Source organism: Notamacropus eugenii, chromosome 6 (genome assembly GCF_028372415.1).
Source record: "Notamacropus eugenii isolate mMacEug1 chromosome 6, mMacEug1.pri_v2, whole genome shotgun sequence".
NCBI classification, from domain to species: Eukaryota; Metazoa; Chordata; class Mammalia; order Diprotodontia; family Macropodidae; genus Notamacropus; species Notamacropus eugenii.
In genome coordinates, this window is record NC_092877.1 from 214,235,549 (window position 1) to 214,257,068 (window position 21,520).

Sequence of the window (21,520 nt, forward strand, 5' to 3'; positions counted from 1 at the left end):
AGAACTTAGGTCAATGCCTGGCATATAGCAATCAATTAATAAATTCTTGTTGATATAATTTTATATTGTTCAATTATCTTGATAGTAGGATTAATGTGAATAAAAGTAAAATAATTTGGAAAATGTTTTAGATTTTACACAGATAACTTTTTGTTTACTACAGTGTGGCTTGAAGAATGCCTCATGTTTGAATGTTGGGATTTGCAAAGGACCAATGATTTTATAAATATGGAGAGCTCCTGGGGTTGGGACTCTCTTCACCAATAAAGACCACCTAAAACACTGATCTCATTTTGCATATAACCTGAACCTGAGGCTCAATGTGGTGACTTGTCCAAAGTTACATAAGAATTGAGCAGAAAAACTAGAGGTGTAACTCGGATATTTTTATTTGAAATTTAATATTCTTGCTCCTACAAAGTGTTTACAGGCTCATTCAAGTGTGTTACATGGTATTTATGATACTGAGCAAAAAGAAATATATCACATCAAATTTCTATATTTCAAAAAACTTTGATAAGGCCTGGGATCATGGGATTTTAAATATCTAATGAAGGGTAGCTGGAATATGTTAATAGTAAATTGAGCTCTGAGATGTATCTAGTGGTATGCTATAGTGAATAGAATATTATATTTGGGCTAGAACACCTGAATAGATACCTTGCTCTGATACTGACTAGCTCTTTGATCTTGAGGAAATCACTTGGCCTGACGCTATTCCTTCTGTAAAATGGAGATAATATTTGTTCTACTTCCCTCACAAGCTGGCTCTAGGAATCCAGTAAGGTACTGTTTGTAAAATGCTATCTAAATGTAGTCTATTACAATTACTTAAAATATTTCATTATTGTTATTATAATAGTTAACAATTATATAGTGATTTGTCATTTACAAAAGGCTTTACAAATATTATCTCAGTTTATTTTCACAACAACTCTGGGTCATCAGTCCTATTATTATCCCCATTTTTACAAAGTGAAGAAACTAAGGTAAATAGAGGTTAAGTGACTTGCCCAGGTTCACATAGCGAGGAAATATCTAAAGTCAAATTTGAACTCATCTTCTTGACTCCAGACCTGGCACTCTATCCTTCCTACCCAACATAAATATTTATGGATTTTACTTATTTATGACTATTTTAATTCTGGTTAAAAATAGGAAGGTTCCTTTTATTTAAAATGAGGAGGTTAGACCAAATGTTAGTAAAAATTTCTTCCAGATACACCTAAGATTGAACAAGAACATACCAAAGCTACAATAATGTGTGGCCTAAAAAACATTTTTTTAGAACATAAAGAGAAATATATTTTAAAAATATTTTATTCAAACCAGTCAGCCTAAGCTGAGTGTATAGATACTCACAATACCAAAGCTGATCAATTTCCAAAAAGATATGTTTCAATTTTTGACTAATCAGCCTAAAATATTTATAAAACATCAATTAAATTAAACTACTTTTGAAAGTCCAAAGTCTAAGTTGTCATCTTAACTCCTTAGGTTTATTTTACGCAATTTAGGTTAGTTAAATTATTTATTAATTTGTTGATCAAATGATTGTAGTTTCTTGGAACTTAAAGCAAAAAGATCTTGAGATTCTACTTTAAATCTATGAATTGAAATAAGTTTCTACTGAACTTTGTTAATATTGATACAGTTTTGCTCTTCAGGATATTTCAACTAATGCAAATGAGTAGTAGTTGATGGAAACATAATATATTCATTACATAATTGTATCCCAACTTCAATTGTTGATGAGACAAACGAAAATGAAATCATAAAAAATGAAGATGCTAAGTCCTTTGCAGGAAAAAGTCAGTATCAGATCATGTGTTACTCAATGATGAAAAAGACTGTACCTGAGGATGAAGCATTGAGGCCTCTGCTCCTGGAAAAGCATGTGGTAAGCTCTCTCAGCACAGGAAAAAATATGTGGGGGCAAAGAGGAACACAGCCTTCCAGTATTGCTCAAGTAAAGCTGCATGACCTGAAAAAATAGATGGCACTGAGACAAAACTCTTTGCTTATAATGAACATAGATTAGGTAAGGACTGCAATTTCATTAGTATTGTGGCTGTTGTGTTCGTCCTTCGTTGCTGAAGAAGACCATGCCATCAGAGAAAGGATGACATGACTTGCACTTGACTTTGTTTTGAGTGAGGTAGAGCTGTGCAGGTCACCAGCCTCACTTCTCCTCCAGAGCCATCTGAATCCAGTGACCAGATATTCATCAGGGTGACTGGAGATGACCCAGGATGCAAGGGGACACCTTGGCCCTTTTAGGCAAAGGTTTTTTCAGGTTCTCATTTTGAGAGAGGAAACTCCCATTAGTAAATAGTCCTCTTTAAGAAATGAGTCAAGAGATTACCCCTTTAAGTTGAAAAAACGAGAAAAAAATCAAGCTGGGAGGGGAAGACCCTCAGGGTGGCTGTTCCTAAGTGAGTAACTGAATGAACCTTGGCCTAAGGGGCCAAGGTCTCCCATCGCATCCTGACCCATCTCCACTCATCCTGATGAATTTCATTAGTATAGCAAGTTCGTGAAGGAGGAAACTCCTTCTATCAATTAGATTGGTACCTCCTCTGTAACATTACAGTCTTAAAGTAAGTGACTTCCCCAGGATCACACAACAACTGTGAGTTAGAAGCAGGATTTGTATAAGATCTTTCTGACTCTGAGGCTTTGTATTTATTCTACTCTGCCTCTTTTAAAGATCATGACACATTTTATACTCAATGTGGGCTTAAAAAACAAACATCATCTTAATTTTGAGTCTGCTAAAGTAGAGACAATATCTCTATCTTGAATTCATTTGTAAAACACCTTCTATATGTTCGTTGCTCAGGGTGGCACCATTAAGTGTGTTATGAGGCAGACCTGGAATCCATTTCTTCCTAAGCGCAAGGATGATCCTTTATTGTTTAAGTTACTGATGCTTCTTGTATTGTGGATAATTCTACTGTAGTAATTTTATAACTATAACATTTGCAAATGTATACTTGCTGTTGGAATATATTAAACATTCATAATGAAAAATTCAGTACTAAAGTTGAATTTTTAAATTGATGTATATGAGTATGTACATATTGGCAAATAAAAAAAATATATATATATGAAGAAATAATTAAATAATAATGTGTATAAAATATGACATTCTACAACTCTATTTTGTAGCTAGGGAAGTTACAAATATATAGCTATGCTATGCACTAGATATACATAGTGGAAAAATATAGAATTACGTTTGATTCTTCTTAATTCATTCACAAATTTTAATTCTTTCCATCTTCTTTTACAACACAATAATGCACTCCCATTTGTAAGAGGAAAATATGCAATTATATAAAATGAGCTGAAAATTGATTATTTAAAATCTGATATCAGTCAGTAATATCCAATTTATGCAAGAGCAGTCAGCATTGCATCTCTGTTACGGAATGTGAGACATAGAACCAGTTATAATATGAATTTACCTCTTCTTCAGACAAATATGCTAGGATTTCAGGATATTAATTTCAGTATAACAGTGGCGCTTGCTTTACTTTCTTAATGTTATTTTGAAATCAATACTACTTTTAAAAATTTAAGTCCTGAACTAATTCATAAAATGAGGTAGACTTCAATTAATGTGAAATATAAATCCAAACACAAGGGGGCCCTAGCAGTCTGTATTAACCTACAAGGCAATACAATTACTTTGCTTTTCTATTCATTCCATGCTAGGGAATATGTCCTCTTTAGGCAAAATGTTGTGTTTTTTTAAGAGTAGATGGCGTACTTGGCACAATAATCAATCAAGTCTTTTCCTGATAACAAGCTCATCACAAAATCTGCTCATAATTTTTCCATAAATCTCTTCCTAATCATGCCTATATGAATTTAATAGAATCTTAGGAGTTTAGGCTATGTGCAATCAGATGGATACTATCTGTTTGTGATATGCCGCCGTGAACTCATATTTTTTTAAAAGTAAATAATCTTCTTAACACCAAATGTGCAGAAATCTTCTGAAATGTGTCAAATGCAAATTGTCTCAGTTCAGAGAAATTTTTAAAGGAGATTATAAAACATTGAGATTAATTAAAAATACATGTATTTAATTTAAAAAGTGACTTGTTCAAAAAAGCTAATGAAAACTGTTGAACTTAAAAGACTTCATTTATTTTATTAACTTTTCAAAATTCAGACTATTTGATAAAATTAATTTCATTATTCTTAAACTCTGGACTGAGATTTTTTTTTTTCTTTTGGTGTGTGTGTGCTTATGGCAGACTCCCTTACGCAAAATTCCAAGAAGTCATTCAGTTTGTATTGAGGTAGATAGCCTTGACTTTATTTTGAGTGACTGTAAGGTAAAAGATTAAAAGAGAATCTACAATGGAAGCTTCTAGAAAAAAGGGAAATATTCACTATTCATGCATTTGATTTGGAAAGAATAAGAGTTTACTTTTTGAAAGTCATATTTTCTTGGAGTCCTAGAATTTATATGCATACCTTTCCATGATAAAACATATTCTAAGCAATGAGAAAACAGGAAAAGTAGAGAACAGATTCAACTAATCAGTAAGGGATAGCAACATTTAGAGAATTAAAAGAAATCTCATTGTCTAATGGAGCATGAGAGTAGAAGGAAAACATTCATTTCCATTTGTTTTGAGTTTTTAAAAGATCTCTTAATACATAAACAATGAATAAGCATATTGAGAGCTTGTGTGTCAGACACTGTGCAAAGTGCTAGAAACATAAAGAAGAAAGTCTTTATCCTCAAGTTTACATTCTAGTAGAGGAAAAGGAAGTTGCAATAGTCTGTCTGTGCTTGATAAAGTGACCGTAATGGACCTTTTCCCCTCTTATTTAGCAGTCACAGAAGACTGCAGTAATACTCCAAAATATTCACAAAATAATTCTCTATTTTCATAGTCAGTGCTAATATTTGTCCATATTCTATATGTCTAAGAAGGAATGATCTGAGATGACTTGATGCCACAAAGACCCTGGAACATGTCAAATACCCTTTGTTTTCCTTTTCTTTTAAGTGAGTTTTGACATTCATAACTCAACTTCTTGAAACTTTTTCATCCAGGAGTAAACATTCACAAAATGTCTACTTTGTTGTTTCTCCTTCTACCTCTTTCATCACTCCACTTTGTGCGTTTTCTCCCCACTTTGAGACTCCTGGGTCACATCAGTAACAAATGATGTCTAAACTTTTTTTTCTAGTCACTACTTTAAAGAAAAGGTAGAAACATTCAAAGGTAGAGACACAACAGTTACAGCTGAATCCATAAGACAGAAAAAGCAAGAATTCCAATAAGGCAGCAGCTTTGTGTATTAATAGAGTACGCCAATTCCTAAAGCACCCACAAGCTTGGGGCTTCTACATTCACTTGGGGATTTCCCTTCTATGGCAGAAGCTCAGTAATTACACCCACTACTGAAGCACCATCTGGTGGCTACAAGAGGGGATGATACAGAGGGGAAGGCGGAGTCTACTTCCTTCTTTTTATGGTGGCCTCTCCACTAGGGAATCTTAAGGTGGTAAAAACACTCTGAGTAGGTGGTAAAAACACTCCACAAAAAGGAGAGCTCTCTGATTCAGCCCAGCCAGACAACTAAAAATATGAAAGAACTAAGACAGAGAGCAAGCGAGAGTGACTACACTGGGCTTAAAAGAAAAGAGCCTGGAATCCAGCTGGGACAATTCTGGGCTTTCAGAAGCTGCTTTGGTGAGGAACCAGGCTGGTGAAATGTTAAGTTCCCCAAGGTAGACAGAGGCTGAAACTTTCTTATGGTCCATCCCCAGGGGTAATCGACCATCAAAAGGGGACAGTCAGCCGGTGAGCACCAGAATGATACAAGGGGAAAAGGTCAAAAGCACCAAATAGTTCAAGAGGAAGAAAATTCAATTAAGAATTTAAACTCTTTAAGGACAGGTACTGCCTCTGCATTTCCATACTTATAGCTATAATGTTTAGAACAGTGCTTAGCACATAGTAAATATTTAAATTTTTTCATTTATTCTTGAATGATTTCATGAATGAAGATTCCCTAAGTGATATCTGACGAATGTAGCTGGTTAATTTTTGTAACCTACTTAAGTAATAACCGTAGATATGTTTAATAGGAGTGAATCAAGATTGATATCCCAGAGTCTAAAGTGAATACTTACCATATTGGAATAAATTGGAAGTTCTTTGAATGGATTAACAAGCAGAAGTATGTCCCCAATATAAGTCTGTTGGAGAAGGAAAAAAGAATACTTTCAATATCGTGATCTAGCAAGTAGATAAGAGGTTAATGATTGTTTTCTAGGAATAGTAAAGAACAATTAATGGACTAAATGAAAATTCACAATATAACAATTTATAAATTATTCAGGCAGTCATCATTCTCTCTTCCTTAAACTAACATTCCTAAAGCATTGTTATGACCTTGTCTGTCCTCTGGTCAAGGAATGTCAATGCCTCTAAAATAAAATACAAACTTTTATGTCTGACATTTAAAATGCTTCACAATATGACTATTTTTTTTTTGTTTTAGCCTTATATCATATTACTCTTTATGTTCCCACCAAACTAATCTTCTCGTTGTTACCTCTAAAAAGGGAACCTCATTGGGAATCTAATCAGACCCTTTCATTTTAGAGGTAAGAAAACTGAGTCTCAAGGAAGACAAGTGACTTGTCCAAGGTCATATAGGTAGGAACTATGAGAGGTGAGATTTGAATCTAGGTCCTCTGATTGTAGAGCTAATATACTTCCTTCTATACTAAATTCCAAACATATTCCATGGCCCACATCTATATCTTTGCTCTCACTGTTCTCCAACCCTGTAGCTATCTCTTTCCTCATCTCTGCCTCATTTCCCTGAAAGTAAATAGTATATGCCAGGCTTTTGCTAGCAGCCTTGTTGTTTGCGTTCTCCCCTGTATTGATCATTAAAATTATTCTGCTTTTAATCTACATGCATTTTGCATATGCTTATGTGTATACATTCTGTTTACCCGTAGAATTTAAATTCTACTGTTTCATTTTCTTTTCTAGCTCAGCCCTTGCAAATACAAAGAAAATGCTGAAGGGAAAATTTTCTTGAATTTGAAATCAATTTTCGGGGGAGTGATCAGCACTTATTTTATTATAACTAGGATTAGTTAGGTTTGCAACTAGGAACAGATGTCTTTCATTCTCAGTTTTTGCTGCCTCCTAAACAAAATTTTTCCTCTGTGTTTTAATATCTCAACCTATGATATAGTCATTCTCTCTGTTAAAGATAAATATATTTTCTGCTTGAGGTTTATAAAAATATTATTTCAGATTCCAAGTCATAATTCTCTCATATTGTTTTATAATATAGAAAATAGTATAGTTCTTATCACATTTATTTCCTGTGTAAAAGAATCCAAGTTTAAAACCTGGTGAGAAATTTTCGATATATTTACACAACATATTGGTGTGAAACGAGAAATGGAATTGAATGTCAGACCATTTGGATTACAGTTTCTGCTTAGGCATTCACTAATAAGGTATACTTTGGGCATTATAGAGTACAATAATAAAGTAGAATGTATGTCTTTTAAATGTCTAATAAAAAATATTTCCATTAGAGGAAGGAAAGACCAGCGTATCATCTCATCATCATCAACACACCCTACCTTTGGGATAGCTCTCTGATTTTTCAAATAGCAGTGGCAAATGGTATGATGGAAAATACACTGTATTTTTGGTCAGCGGACTAGAGTTCGAATCTTGGCTTTGCTGCTTACTCTGTTTGGGACTTTGACCATGTCAAATAACCTCTCTTAGTTTCAGTTAAGAAGCTGTAAAGTGAGGTGATTCAGACAGACGGTTACTATCCCTTTCAGCTCAAAAATCTATGATGCTAAAGGTTCATAGCTATGAACTCTTTTTTTTCCTATTTCTGTCATGGGCCCCTAGATTTGGTTATCCTTTGCCCTTTAACTTTATATAATATAGCTTATAGTTTACTGTTTACTTTCTTGCATCTGTACTTTGGGCCACGTACTCTTAGCCTGGAAGATTTTTTCCTTCCTTATGCCAACTTCACATAAAACAAGTAAACTCTTTTTTTGGTGAGGCAATGAGAGGTAAAGTGACTTGCCCAGGGTCATAAGCTAGTAAGTGTCAAGTGTCTGAGGCTGGATTTAAACTCAGGTTTTCCTGATTCTAGGCCCAGTGCTCTCTATGGCACCTACTCATCCCCTTTATGTCCTACATCTTGACCTACGTCAGCATACTTCCTTAGCAGGAAGGCATTCAATATTGTAAAAATAACCTAAATTCTTTAGGTTTTAGTGCTTCCAGGTAAAAAATATATTAACAGAAGTTCTTTAAGATACTACTCCAAAAGAGAATGCATATATATTTCTGAAAATCTGTTTTTAAAATAGTAGGCCTTTTTTTAGTTCCAACATGTTTCAATAGACCACCCAAATATCATAGAGATATTGTATATTGATTAATTATACAATAAAATTTTAAATCACTATTACTACTAGTATAAAATTTACTTGTTTATTAAAGTAGATTATTAACAATATTAAGTAAAAAAATGAAACTTAATTGAAGTATTAGGTACAGGCTGGGAGTCATTATACTTCTCCCCAGAATACATATTTCACCTTCGAGTTAAGTACCCTCATTCTCTTTTTCTAGAGCTCTCTCATACATATACACACATGATTTCGTGGGTCCTCTGCCTTTAATAAAAGAAGCAGTCTATGTAGAATAGACTGTACTAGTTGTTATATTCCAGAGTTGCCAAATTTAAAATGCTAGAGAGACTTATCTTTTTATCAATGATTACCGAAGATTATCAAGAAATGGTTAATTTTTAAAATCACTTGGAATCTCTCAATAATTCCTGCACCAGCACAACAATTATAAATAGACTCCATTATGTCAGACCATGGAAATCTTTTGTACCCAGTACCAAGATATCAATACTTTATATGGCAGTGACCATAGCTTCTTAAGTCAGTGCCATGTTTTGCTATCACATGAGGTTCAATAATAGAAGTGAAATGGAAATAACTTTCCAATTAGCATGCATTAAATCAAATGGAAGATAAGTTCTATGATGATGGTGGTACTCTAACAATGTTCCATTTTATAGACAACATGATGTAAATTGTATCTATCAGTGAAACACTACAAAGTCCCCTCACTGAAGCCAAAGATGCTTGACAGATCACTGCCCATCTGCACTGAGAAAAAAACAAACAACAAATAAATACGTTAAATACTTGTTGATTGATTAATTAGCATTTATATCATGGGCAGCCACTGCAGGTGGACAATATTCAAAACAGAATAGCAGTCAGCTGCATCACATTTGGGAAACTCAACTATTTTAATGGTCCTAGTTTTCCTCAAAGTTCAGCTCAGACATCACCTACTATATTGCCTCTCAAATTGTTATTATGACCCCTTAAAATTAATTTGTATTTGTTCTGAATATGTTTATTTTAAAAATATGTCTTTTTATCCATGGTGCTTAGCACAGCACCTGGGATATAATGTATGCTAAACAAACAAAGACGTCTTGTTGATTGATTTTAATGGATCCTAAGCTGTGTTTTGCTTCGTTATTGTTCAGTAATCGGTATTATTCCAGGTATACTACAGAGCTACAAACTATAGAGGGACATTATATCAAAAAGAATATAAATTGCAGGTGATTTATAGAGCAATGAAAAGCCATATTCCAAACATAAGTAGTCTGTAATACCAGCATCAATGTCTTGTTTTGAGAGTGACCTAAAAGGCATGTACCAGGACATATATAATTGGAAAAAGGTGGGCTCATGTACCAAAAGTGTTATAGTCCAAGTCTTATGATTGTACTCCTACACATGTGATATTCCATGCAAAGACCTCAGGTGTGCCAAATGACTCACCTATGGAGTGTTTATGGTAAGATAGAAGATGCTGTCAAGAGAGCTACACAAAATTAGAAGCCATAGGAATATTATAATCTGCACTGATGAAAGGAGTTTTTACATCAGTGATACAATAGATTCATCAAAGCATTGAAATACTGAAGATTTAAAAATGCATTACACATATATTTTTTTAATGGAACTTTGAGCCAGTGCAGCATGAAAAGTGATAAGGAAACTGATTTTAGAGATGTTAAATGACTAGGCCAGTGTCAACTAATCATTAAGCAGAAGATCTTCTGACCCTACCTGCAATCTTCTTCATGATAAAGAACAGCAGTATACAGTAATATCTTCAAATGTTTATATGTTCTATAGGCATATGTTGTCCATCTATCTATCATAAAAGAACTTCTTCATCCAATCATAACATCTTACATTTGGAAACAGAAGAGACTTTAGAGTAGGAGTTCTTAACCTTTTCTGGGTCATGGACCTCTTTGGGAGTCTGGTGAATCATAGAACCCTTTCTCAGAATAATATTTTTAAATGAATGAAACAAAATATTTAAGTTTTCAAAGGAAACCAATTATATTGAAAAAAAAGATGTATTTTTCCCTTTCCAAATTCATTGACTCCCTGAGATCTACCCATGAACCCCTTAGGTAGACTGTGAAGCACAATTTAAAAACTCCTATTTTAGAGGCAGTACATCTTCTTTATTTTTCAGTTGTATAACCCAAGATCAAGAAACATTAAATAAGCCAGAAGTAGACTCCTAGGGAGTAGGTGATACACTTAGGGATTTGAACCCAGTTTCTCTGTCTCCAAAGAAATATTCTTCCAATTTCATCATGCTGACACACGTTTGTTTTTAGACAGGATAATATTCACAAATGTGGTTTATATCTTACTACTAGGATGTTCTCAGACCCTTACTTGGTAAATCTGAAATCTACCATGAGCCCTCTCTGTAATTTGCAAGAATATTTCTTTTAAAAATGAAAGAGTAAGTTGTGGAAAGAAAATACAAATGAATCTACAAGTGGAAAGATGCATGGTCAATAAAAGAGGAAAGAAAATGAAATGAGAGACAAAAGAAAAGGTCCTGATTTTAGGTCTTATTAACAGTGATGAATAGTAGTTGACTTCCCTTCAATCCCAGAACAGGGAAATGGTGTCAGAAAGGCAACAGAAAAATAAAGTCCTCCAAAGTATCTAGAAGTAACTTCTAGCTTGCTGTAATGGAAACTGTTGCCTTTGGAACTCTGCTCCAGTTGAATCTCTGCTAATGCTACCTATTCACTTTGGGCAAATCCATTGCTTTTCTGACCTACAATTTCCTTATCGGTGAGGGTTGGACAAAATAATTTGTTAGGTCCTTTTCACCTCAAAATCTGTGAAGATCCATCACAGAAATTTCAAGCTTTTATTATTGTTATTATTTATAACGATGATGATGGAAGGCAGAATTCTTCATAATGATCCTTGTCACATATGAGAGAGTAATGTTAGAAAATACTCTTTTTTTAAATGTAAGGTTGAAAGATTTGGACATTTTTAAAGACTTCATTAAACTGCACGTTTTTGATTTATAGGTAGGTCAGAGGGAAATGATCATGATTTTCTTACATATTAAGCGGACATTAAGCAGCAAAGCTCTCAAGATTCAAGACTGTCTTGGGTGTAGAACATGTAATCACTCCTCTTTTGAAAAAAATAGATCTTTGAAGTAATGAAACTTTTTAGACTCTCTGGCCTGAAGAAGCTGAAGCTATTCAAAATTTTCTGATAGAAGAGACTTCTTAAGAGGTCTCTTTATAATTCTCCCTTAGCTTTCTTAATTTCTGCCCATTTGTTATTGTATGTACTGGGAATTATATAGCTAATGTCAAGAACTGCTATGAACAGTTAGGTGATGCAGTGGATAGAGCAATGGGCCTGGAGTCAGGAAGACCTGAGTTCAGATTGGCCTCAGACACTTACTAGTTGTGTGACCCATATATGTCATTTACTCCTGTTTGCCTCAGTTTCCTCATCTATAAAATGAACCGGTGAAGAAAATTGCAAAATACTTAAAAAAACCCAAAATGGAATCATGAAAAGTCAGGTATGATTGAAGCTCAACAACAAGGACAACAAAATAACAACTTCTTCACCATTTAATAGTGGTTTAGGATATGCGAATGACCCCTGGTTCCAGTAAAATTGAACATTCATTAAACACCACCTATGCAATGTGCAGAAGAGTGTGATAGGTTCAAGGGCAATGAAGTTTAGATGAGATTGTCCCTTACCTTATTGGGTGTACAGCTTGTGAATTTCTTTCTTAATTTTGCCCTGATAAAAAGGCACTTTGTGTAAATCTCTAATTCTGCTGGCTTATTTATAGGATTACACTTGCCTACCTTCTATTCTACAATCTTTTTTTTTTGAAATTATGGAGCATATTCTATTTTCTAAACATGTTTGTTATAGCGAGAGACAATCTGGGGATACAATACCTTTGGTGTTTTGGGGTTTTTTTTGTTTGTTTGTCTTGGTTTTTTGCAAGATGTCTGATAATAACCTCCCTATTCTTGGAGAGGATAAGAAAGAGAATGAGGTCAAGAATATATTTGAATTTCAAGCCCCAAGTCTTGGTCTCTTTGGTTCCAACCTACAAAGAAAATCTTTGATCAAATAGTAAATAAGTATCGTGTAAAATTTATATGTAAAATAGCTTATCTTTTTTGGAAGAAATATCTAATATTAGACCAGGAGATCAAAAGTTTAGAGTTGTAAGGGACTTAGTCCAACACTCTTATTTGAAAAATAACATGACTAATGTGAAAATGTGTTTAATAAGGTTGTATGTGTAGAACCCTTAAAGGTTGCATGCCATCTCAGGGAGGAAGGGAAAGGGGAGGGGGAGAAAATTTAAGACTTATGGAAGTGATTGTTAAAAATTGAAAACAAACGTAAATACTAAATAATAATTGTTCTTCTTTTACCCAAGAAGCCTGAGGGTCTTCTACTCCCAGTTTGATTTTTTTATTAAAGGGGACCTCCCTTGAGTAACTACTTAAAGAAGCCTATTCATTGAATGGGTGTATTTCACTCAAGGTGAGATTGTGATAAGACCTTAGCCTGAAAGAGTCAGGGTCTCCCATTGCATCCTAGGCCATCTCCAGTCATCCTGATGAATATCAGGCCACTGGACCCAGATGGCTCAGGAGGAGAAAGTGAGGTTGGTGACCTTGCACAGCCCTCCCTCACTCAAATCAAAGTCAACGGCAAGACATGTCATCATCTTGATGTCATGGTCCTCTTCTAGAATGAAGAACAAACACAATAATCTAGATGACAATATTTCATCAACTGTCATAAGGATGGGGGTTCAAAGAAAGACAAAAACGGTTTTCAGCATAACAGGTATACTGATTAGAGCTCTGCATATGGAAAGGATGACTCTCTTTGACCTTAGTGAAAATAGTCTTCAGATACCTATATTTGAAAGTATTGAAACTTTAAAAAAAGATTGACCCCCAAAAGGAAAAGCCCCTGGACTTTCCCACATGGCTCACATCCTGGGCATTGACCCTTCTCAGTTAATTAACTGACCTTTCATTGTCTGCACCTGCCCCCACCCAGAGCACTACTCCCTTAATTCCATCTAGATCTCTTCTCTGTCCACACGTCTTCTTGTCTCCATGAACATGCTCAGATTCCCTAAGAGTCTAGCCAAGGCTCAAATTCCTTGGGTCTAGCCAATATGGCAGATTTTTAGAATCACACCCAACTTCTATCAGTATTCTAGTTTATCTAAAAACAAAAATTGAATTAACCTGCTCTATAACTAATCTGAGTGGTTCTCTCTACTATGGATTGAAGAATGTTTCAAGGAATTTCAAAAGGAGGAAACCATTTAGTTCCTAATTCTCTTTTTTTCAATGGGAACAATCATTGGATATTTTTAGCTATGAGTGAAGACTAAAGATAAATCACTGTCTCTTAAGAATAGTGCCTGGAACATAGTAAATGTTTAATAAATCCTTATTGGTTTATGAAATATAAGAGGAGAATTGGACTGAATGCCAAAACTAGGTAAACAAATATTAATTTAGAATTTAAATCTTCATCATCTTCCTACAAGATAAAAAGTTCAGGCATAAGTACAACAAAATCCCAGTCCAAGAAGTTATATCTAGGTTAGCCAAACCTTTGCCTCAAATTCTATTCCATTTGGTAGAAGTATTTAATTTTAAATACATTTATACTAGCATAAACTTTATTTTAGGATTTGGGTTGCTGTGATGCATTTTCCTAAACTAATCTGCAACTAATAATTTATTAGTCCCAAGGACATTTGAATGCTTTACATTTACATGAAAATGATCTAATCAGCTTCTCAGTAAATTGGGAAATAAAAATGAATTGTGATCAAAAGGAATTCAGAGATGTACAAACTCTAATTTCACTAAAGAAATTATTTGCACTTACCTTATGTTTAATATGCACCCCCCCAACCCACAGACCCATACCTGCACATACACATACACACATATACTCAAATTCGTTATTTTACCAGGTGTCTGATTTATTATCAAGCATTGAAAAACATTAGACATGAAAATGACAAGATTTGAACCAACAAATCAAAACTTCCATATAATTTTTAATCAAAATCTTATTCATGATTCCTGTTATCATATCTGTGTAAAAACTACTTATATTCACTGTTATCTCAAACATAATGAAATTTCTTCATAACTTAGGGGAAATTTCCATTCCTAAGCAAATTCAGAGTACCACATTCATATTGAACACAGTCTCCTTAGTGTGAATTTTCAGATTTCCTAAGCTAACGCAGACAAGAGGACACATTTACAAATTATTTGTAGAACATAAATGTTTCAAATTGTCAAAAGAATTATTTCCATAGAACTAATGAATATTCTTAAAGCAAGAAGACATTACTGCGGTAATGTATACAGATTCCGATATTTTATGAGTTTCCCAGACTGGGAATATCTACTTTGAACCTTGCAATTCTGTAGGATATGGTATTAAACTCATGGTCTTCAAAAACTCTCTTTTACAAACAGACCTGAAGAGCAGACACCAGGGTCTGACATAGGTACTCTGAAATCCCCCTATGTAATTATTGTAACTTAAATACCATTCACACTATATAGTTATTTATGCTTTTTGGAATATCACTATAAACCTGTCTTCACCTTTTGAAGGTAGATTTTCAAAATTTTCTAGTCTATGAAGCAAAGGATAGGTCAAGATCTCCAACAAGATGGAAGCACCACAACAGAAAATGTAAAAACTACTCACATATATCTGATTGTTGCCAAAGCGCTTCTGGATTTCATAAAGAAGACTGCCATCATTTAATTCACTCAGTGTTGCTAGATCATCATTGGGAGCTGGAGGCATCAACTTGACCTGAAAAATAAACTTACACATATAATTTCATTTTAATCCATTCACTTCATAGTATGACATTTCAGTTTTAATTTTGTCACAAATATTGATGGCTACACAAATATTAATAATACTTCATGATCCTTTTGTAATAACTGAAAAGGTCCATTGGAAGAAAAAGTTCATATTTACTATCAGGCAAAAGGACACATTTGTCTTAATAAAAGTTTTTGTCACATATATAGAGTGCTTGTACCAGCATGCCATTTATAGTCATCAAACTATTAAAAAATAATTTCAGGAAGTAGAGTATTTCTATTCTCTCCTTATGGAATCATATGTGAGATGGGGCAGGGGAAGGGAAAGAAGAGAGAGGGCCAACGCAGGAAATGAGTACCATTGGAATATCACCATTACTAAAACTAGAATGGAAAGGAGCTGTGCAGAATTCAGTTTCTGTATACAAATGCATGAGATTTAGCAAGTACTTACATTTCAAATATTTTATTTTTATAATCATGCTTATTTGGGATTTTCTTAGCTTCAAGGATAAAGCTACTATTAGGTTAATACTTTAGGGTCCTTATAGGACAATAGATCCCTCCCAGTCATCAGAAAACCATTAATAATTTACTAACTTATTACTAAAGAAAAATTCACTTTGGATTTCCCCTTAAGACAGAAGTTTTTCATTTCAGGGTTAAAATACTGAGAAATCATTATACTTCATAATTTTCCTATGCTTCTACCCAGTATGATCTCTCCACAAGTTCCACACTTGATTTCTTTAAAAATTCAATCATATCTTTAATTTCTTACTGATCAACACTTCCAAAGGGAAAGAGCACATACATTGTTTCTCAACAGATGCTAAAATGAGTTTATTGATGCTTTTATTGAATAAAGATGCCAACTATGTATAATCAGTTCCAATGTAATTTGCATCTCCCAGTAATGGAGGAAGAGAAGGAAAAGCTTCAGAAATGATCAAAAGATCACGACTAGGAGAGGAGTCCTTTGGCCACAGTAACCTGTGATACAGATTTAAATACAAAATTTGCTGTAGCACCAAGTAGTGCTGTGTGCTTCTACCATGATTGCATTAGAATTAAGAAAAAGACAGCAGAATCAGGTGCAATCAAAAGTTTTTAGGCCATCGATAAACATTAATTTAACTACACATGCACGATGTGGAATCTCTGTCCAAGTTGTTACTCTTCTGGGAGCACTGAGCTACAGCCATGTAAAAGCAAGTACCATGACATACAGAGGAGGGCTTGCTGTACAAGTTCTTTGATCTGCTTTTCTAAAATGAAAGCAGTTTGAGGGGTCAACAATCACTTTAATCAAGCACAGATATATATATATATATATATATATATATATATATATATATATATATATATATACATATATATTATTCACTTAATTCTGGGGAAAAAAATCAGTACCCTGAATTTCAGAGAAAATACAGAGAAATAAAGATCAACAGACAGTGCTTCCAGCTGCCTGACATAAGCAATACATGGTTGGTTGTTGTCCGTCTTTAAAGAGGACCAAAATGACATCACCATAATAAAGTGAAATTTCAGTGTGTCTAACTGTGGCTGATTAGACCAATAGGAGCTCAGAATGCTCTACCACAGGTTGGGTAGAGATAGTCTGTATGAATATTTGGGGTGGATATCCCAAATTTGTTTATCCTGCATTTACTTTATGCTGTCTCAATTCTGCTTTGCTCAAAGAGCACAGTACCCTTGCTGATGTGATCCTGTGCCAGTGTCTCCCATGTGGCACAGTCAAATCCCAAGTTCTTAAGAAAGACCTTGAGAGTGTCCTTGTTACATTTCTTCTGACCACCATATGATCGCCTGCCCCATGTGAGTTCTTCACAAAATAGCATTTTTGGCAAGCACACATTTTGCATTTGAACAATGTGGCCAGCCCATTGGAATTGCGCTCTCTGAAGCACAGTTTGCATACTTGGCAGTTCAGCCAGAGTGAGGACTTCAGTGTCTGGTACCTTATCCTGCCAGGTGATCCTCCAAATCTTCCTGAGATAGTTCAAATGGAAGCAATTCAGTTTCTTGGCATGGCGCTGGTAGACTGTCCATGTTTCACAAGCATGCAACAATGATGTCAGCACAACAGCTATGTAGACTGTTAGCTTGGTAGTCAGTCTAATACCTCTTCTCTCCCAAAATTTTCTTCAGAGCCTCACAAACACTGAGTTAGCTTTGGCAATGTGTGCATCAATCTCATTGACAATGTGTACATTCCTGGAAAGTTCACTATCAAGGTAAGTGAACCTATCCACAGCATTCAAAACTTCTCCATTTGTTGTAACTGATGGTTCCACATATGGATGTTGTGGTGGTGACTGACGGAGCACCTGTGTTTTCTTGGTGTTAATTATTAGGCCAAAATCAGCACAGGTTGCAGAGAATTGATCCATATTCCTTTGCATCTCAGCTTCAGAGGCTGCATTGAGTGCATAATCATCTGCAAACAGAAAATCATGCACCAACACTCCCTCCACTTTGGTCTTAGCTTGCAGCCTTTTCAAATTGAAGAACTTGCCAACAGTAAGGTAGTTGACCTTGATGCCGTGTTCATCCTCCTTGAAAGCATTTGTCAACATAATTGAAAATATCATGGTAAAAAGCATGGAAGCAAACACACAGCCCTGTTTCACTCCATTGGTGACTGGGAAGGCATGAGAGCATTGTCCATTATCCAGAACTCAGGTAAATATGCCATCATGAAATTGACGTACAATACTGATGAACTCTGGGCAACCAAATTTTGACATAATTTTCCATAAGCCTTCATGACTAACACTGTCAAAGGCCTTGTTTAGATCTACAAATGTTGTGTGTGTACAGACCTCTGTTCTGCTCCTGGCATTTCTCCTGGGTAGGGCAGCAAACACCATATCGACTGTTCCTTGGCCCTTTCTGAAGCCACACTGGCTCTCAGGTATATGACCATCTTCCAGGTGAAAGATCCAACTATTAAGGAGGACTCTAGCTAGAATTTTGCCAGCAATGATTAAGAGATATTGTTGCAGGACAACCAATTTCCTTTACCTTTATAGAGATGGACAATGGAGGCATCCTTGAACTCCTGGGGGATAATTTACCTCTTGCCATATAACATGGAAAATTTCAGTCAGCTTTTCTATAAGCAATGATCCCCCTGCTTTGTAAATCTCAGCTGGAAGTATACCAGCAGGATAGTTCATCCATCTCTAAGAAGGCAGTATTTAATTTCATCAAAAGCAAAGTATAAGCAACAATGAGAGAGATGCAGGATTCCTGGCCCAGTAAGAAGGCAGATGAAATTCAATTTTATGCTGATAATAACAATGCAAAATGCTTTTATGATTCCCTGAAAGCTATTTATGGACAAAAGCTTATGGTGCATCACAACTACTCAGTGCTGATGGAGCCACGTTGGTTAGTGATAAGGACATGATCCTACAGACATGGGCTGAACACTTCCATAATGTTCTCAACAGACCATCATCAGTCAATGCTGAGGCCATTGACGGTTTACCTCAGGCTGAAGTCAATCCCTCCTTAGCTGAACTTCCAACTGAAGAAGAAGTTTGAGGGCCATTAGACTCCTGTCATGTGGCAAAGCACCTGGTGCTGATTCTATTCCATCGGAGGATATATGAAAAGATATGGGAAAGAATTATACAGGGCAAAGAGTTGTGGATAACCAGTAATCTACTAGAAGAGAAAATATCTATGTCAAATAGATCTTGAATCATTTCAAATCTTGAAGTAAGGGGGATGGGGAGGGATGAACATTTTTAAAAATCTACTAAAAAGGGAAAAAATAAAATTAATTCTAAATTATTTCTCCAGGGAGCTAAACTTTTCACAATACATAGGATTCTTATGGAAGTGTCCATGATGTTAGCACATTTTACCTTCCAGAATTTTTCCATACCTAATATAATATTATGACCTTAAATACTCAGAGAAATTAAAATTTTTAGAGTTTCAGAATAGTTGTCATTTATACATTCTAGTTTTTAAATTTCTTCTTAAAGTGTGCCAGTTGTCAAGTGTTACTTATATAGGAAAAAATGTTTTGTATTTTTTAGAAATAGAAAAAAAGTGTTTTTTTTCCCCTTAATATAGACTTGGGAAACATTAAGGTCATTGTGCTTAGTCTAGAAAGCTGAAAAAAAAAACAACTTTGTGATTTATCTTTTCATCCTTTCCATCCTAGTGAATGAGGAAGGATATGAGAACATTTTAAGAGAGCAAGAATAGTGAATCTTATAAATATAAATGATTGAGGAGAGCATTGTCGTATATACCGGAAAGGGCACAGATCCACAGGATAATTAAATCTAGCCAACTTTCATCTCTGTGCCAGAAACACACACGTTGAGATGCTAAGGCTGAGACACAACATTCTGCTGGGGATTCCCTACTTAAATATTTCATCAGTGTCATTCAAAGATGATGTCTGCTTGGTTGATAAACAATGAAGCTACAAGGATTCAACTCTTCTTCTATCTCCTGGGCTGTCAAAAACAATTTTGGTATTGCTCAATATCAATTATTTAATATTTTATGCTCCATTTCATCCTGAAGAGTCTCTTAGGCTCGAGGTGTTGGCCAGACTTAAGAGTTCTCAAGGTGACAGTAAAAAAGTAATGTCAACTCTTTCCTTAACCAAAACCCAAAGTTCTATATTAACTGTATATTTTTTATTACATATTCCCTCACTCCTGACACAAGTTAGGAGTTTTATAATTCAATTTAAGTATCACTCCTTAAATGTCAGAAAATTTCAACTCTTCTAATAGTAGACTTTATTTATGATGACTTCCCAGATATAGTAACATTAATAAGACTTGGTAATATTAATTAATAAACCTATCAATATAGCAATTTATAGTTTACAACATTTCTGACAGAAACTTCATTTCTAATGAGTAGTTAACTAATCATTTTACCATATTTTTTTAGATAAATGAAACCTTTGAGATTGTGACCTAAGAAAGAGAATACTGGATGATATGTCTGGGTGCTAGTCTTTGGCTTATTCATTATGACTTTGGACAGCTCATTTTAATCTATTCCAGAATCAGTTCATTCTTGTGTAAGACAGAGAGAGAAAAATAGAGGGAGGAGAGAGACAGAGGAGGGGGAGATAGAGGGAGAGAGAGAGAGAGACAGAGAGAGAGAGAGAGAGAGAGAGAGAGAGAGAGAGAGAGAGAGAGAGAAGGGATGGGAAGGAGAGGGAGGGGAAGGGGGAAGACCTACACACAGACAGAGACACACCCACATAGTGAACTAGACAATTTCCAGTTTCTCTAAGTATGCTTCAACTCTCACCTCCCATGATCTGTTGCTCATCTATGACCCTCTTTTTCACGTTCCTCTTTTTACCAAGAAACTTTTGGAGATTAAATGTTTGAGATAAAGTTGGTACTAATTACTAATTAATGGCACTACTAATTAGAGGTAAGGTCAGGGAAATAACTACAAAAGTGGTAGAATAATAAAGAGATGCTTGTATCCAGTTTGGCCACCATAGCCATTGTCTAGAGGAGTCATTGCCAAGGACACCTGACCCAGCAATGGTCCCTGCAAGTATGGTAGTCCTTAACTCTTCAGCAGTCACAGCTGTTTCTCAGAACCAAAGTTCCTGACACTGTCAAATAATTTCAGTAGCATAATAAATTTACATGGTTTTATCTACAGAAATAAAACTAATAAAGATACAGTCAGTTATCTTGCTACTACAGTTCCCTAAGGATCAGTGAACTTTTCCATCTTCCCTATAGCTAAAGATTACTGAACGTGATCTCTCCTCGTTTTAGAATGTGTGCTTTGAGAACAGGAACTGTCTTGCTTTTCTATCTGTATCTCCAATACTTAGCACAGTTCTTAGAACTTAGTAAACACTTAATAAATTTCTTTTCATTCATTCATTCACTCATTTGTTCATTCATATAAAATTTCCTTTCCTCATGTCTGGGCTTCTGATTTCCACACAATATCTCAACTGTAGTTTCATCTTGGCACCTCCAGTACCTGGGGCCTCTTCACCATGGAATATTTATCTACTACTCTCACTCCCTTCTCTTCTTGGTGAGTTCCCTCTGGCCCTCCATCTTGGATAGGGGATTAGGCCAGCCAGTGTCCATCCTCATTCTGGACATATATCTGAATTTCTAGA

At 35.0% G+C, this 21,520-nt stretch overlaps 1 protein-coding gene across 1 annotated transcript in view; it reads right to left on the reverse strand.

The window, feature by feature from the left end:
- Nucleotides 1-21,520, reverse strand: part of MYO16 (myosin XVI) — an 884,880-nt gene that overhangs the window by 395,408 nt on the left and 467,952 nt on the right. Inside the window, exons 13-15 of the mRNA XM_072621988.1 lie at nucleotides 15,221-15,331; nucleotides 6,167-6,232; nucleotides 1,857-1,984 (exon numbers count right to left, since the gene is read on the reverse strand). Of these exons, the coding sequence (XP_072478089.1) occupies nucleotides 1,857-1,984; nucleotides 6,167-6,232; nucleotides 15,221-15,331 (305 nt within the window). The remainder of the gene's footprint in view (nucleotides 1-1,856; nucleotides 1,985-6,166; nucleotides 6,233-15,220; nucleotides 15,332-21,520) is intronic.